A 2661-nucleotide genomic window follows, 5' to 3' on the forward strand; every position below is an offset into this window, starting at 1 on the left:
CGGCTGCATCAAAGTGCTTTCCAAATATGCTACATGTGAAACAGTTGATGATGCTCTCATCTCAGAAGTTCCAGAAGTTCTCACATTGACTCTACATTCAGTGAACCTGACAGAAATCGCTAAAGAATTGAAAATTCACAACCTGTTTTTCAGCTGTGCCTCATGACCCCGAAGATGCAAGAAATGTGATGAAAATGAAGCTTTAGTGAACGAAATTGGTGCCCGAGGGGTTATTTAACGCTTTTGTCACTATTTCTCGAGCAAAAGGGATCAATGACCAAGATTGTGAAATGCTGAGATGCATTATGCTGCCTTCTTCCTCCTGTCTGCGACGGAGAGAATCAGAATTACATTTGGCACGTTGCCACGTTTTTGTATCCTCAGCCGTCTGACCCGACGCGGGCATTCCAAGACACGACACGGTGGGACAATCCCACGCCACTTCTCGCAATACATGTGTGTCTACGTGAGTGAACACATGTTGCCCTTGGAAAGAATGCAGGCGTTTCTCTTTCCTCCAACAGAGGAACAGAGTTAATCATTCACCTTGTCTGCAATTAATGCGAGTTCCACACCACCTGAGGCACAAAAGCATTGCTAAGGCACTCCATGGTTCTGCTTCTGCGTAACTAATCAAGAAATGAAATAAATTCTGTCAGTATTAAAAGCCAAACGAAAAACGACAAACTCACTGAAAACAATGTGGACAAAACAGAAACTGTGAACCCATAGCATATATCATTACTGGGTAGTGTGCAACAAGTGAAAGCTTTCAAGAATTTTTTTCCTTGACTCTGTTACAAACACAAGCTATCGCAGCAATGAAAGGGGTGGCAAAAACTTTGCCCTAGAAAGCTGCATAATTATTACACACAGCACGCACTAAAAAACATGGACAAAGAATAGATACAAAACACCAAAGCTGGCCCCATCTCACGGCAATGTTGTGCCATGCGTGCATGTTGCATTATACCGGTGCCACATGGGACTGCAATCAATCCCAATCAAGCTCGATCAGGATCGAAAGTGCTTGTGTTACACCGGTATTGTGTGGCCCAAGACAAGAACAAGGAGTAGCACCAAAGTGCCAAATTTGAATGGCGTTTCAATCTCGTGAAGCAACAAGCACCTCATCTCTCTACTTACACGCAACAAATAAGGCAACTTAATGCATTCCACAACTGCCAGTGACCGTATTGCACTGGCAACAAGATTAAATGTCACACGGCAAAGTGCTGTTGCAATGAAGTTCAATGAGCGGCCTCTTAGAGGAAAACGGCAACCAAGCTGGCCATCGACACGGCGGCTCCTGAAAACAACAAGTGCTCTCGCCAAACGTTCTCGCGCGTGGGGGCACATCGAGCGAAGCGCGAATTTCCCAGGTGTGCTGTTTAGAATATCTCGTACTTGAAATCTGCCTCTGCCGTACGCTTCGCGCAGCTTAAATGTATGGCGTGAATCTGTCAATGACGGCGATCCGTTCCCAAGACTGACAAGATTGAACGTGCAGAAGTCTCAACTTGCACGCATTGCTATGTTTAGCTTTCAAAAAACGTGAGGACCCACCTCTGGCGTGAAGACGCCGGGGATGACAACCTTGAGTAGGCTGCCCAGCTGCCTGCAGTGGACAGAAGGACGAAACACGTAAGAACTTTTGATGGCGCTCCGCCCGATCGGCAAAAGGACTCGACGTCGGCTCTCACCTGAAAAACTCGCGGTCCACGTGCGCCTTCTCCTTTTTGGCATCTTTCTGCGGCGAGCCCGAACAACACACGATTAACCGAGCTCGGGGTTCTGCGCCTGCCTGCGCCCCCGGTCGCGAGACAAACAACTCACCTTGTCGAAAACCAGCGCCGCCGCCGCCAGTTCCCGGCTCCTGCGCGGACGGGAAAAAGACGGCAATGTCAGGCATGGTAGTACAATTGGATCCGCCTTTCTTCGAAAACGCCGCGCGCATGTTTATCGGAGATAACGCGCTGCCGCTGCCTCATCTGTTAGTTTCGCGCCTCGGACCGGCCCGTAACCACGGTGTCTGCAATGAATGTCACGACCACGACGACGACACTTTACTTACTCGCACAAGCGCAAGTCGCACGTTTCAATTCTCGGGGGGCCGAACACGCGCGGCGGACACGCGCCACTGGAAAGGCTCGCCAGAGGAACTAGGAAAAGATATCAGCGGCCGGCCCCCGTACTTGTCCGAAGTACTTTAAGCGTACGCCGCGACGCATGGCTTACGGAAACCCGCGGAGGATCGCGCGCCGCTGCTGCTACACGTCCGCGTGCGCCGGCCGTGTAGAACTCACCTCTTCTGCTTCCTGAGGAACCTGAAGTAGGACCAGGCGTAGATGAGGGCGACCGTACCGGCGACCACGGCAGGCCGCCGTTGCTCGAGCATCTTGCTCCAGGCGGCCGCCATGTTTTCGTCTGCGGCCTGTCAGCTGATTGCCGTGCTCGTCGGCTAGCGCGCTGCGGAGACGATCGTGGCGGTGGCGCAGAACACAGCAGTCGCGCACTCGCACACACTCACACACGCAACGCACCACCGGTCAGACGGCTTTCTCCTCGAAGGAGCCCGCCTCTCCTTCGCACGTGACGAGGAAGAACGGCTCCCTACGACGCCGCGCGAACAAGGGAGCAGGCGGAAGAAAAAAGGCTCGA

The 2661-nt window shown here is 51.9% G+C and overlaps 1 protein-coding gene across 1 annotated transcript in view; it reads right to left on the minus strand.

Annotated features, from left to right (window-relative positions):
* The window catches only part of Abcd3 (ATP binding cassette subfamily D member Pmp70), a 33451-nt gene extending 30857 nt beyond the window's left edge, over positions 1–2594 (minus strand). The window contains exons 1-4 of the mRNA XM_070525139.1: positions 2307–2594; positions 1837–1876; positions 1704–1750; positions 1567–1618 (exon numbers count right to left, since the gene is read on the minus strand). Of these exons, the coding sequence (XP_070381240.1) occupies positions 1567–1618; positions 1704–1750; positions 1837–1876; positions 2307–2419 (252 nt within the window). The 5' untranslated portion in view covers positions 2420–2594. The remainder of the gene's footprint in view (positions 1–1566; positions 1619–1703; positions 1751–1836; positions 1877–2306) is intronic.
* Between the last annotated feature and the right edge of the window lie 67 nt (positions 2595–2661).

The sequence above is a fragment of the Dermacentor albipictus genome, chromosome 9 (assembly GCF_038994185.2).
Source record: "Dermacentor albipictus isolate Rhodes 1998 colony chromosome 9, USDA_Dalb.pri_finalv2, whole genome shotgun sequence".
NCBI classification, from domain to species: Eukaryota; Metazoa; Arthropoda; class Arachnida; order Ixodida; family Ixodidae; genus Dermacentor; species Dermacentor albipictus.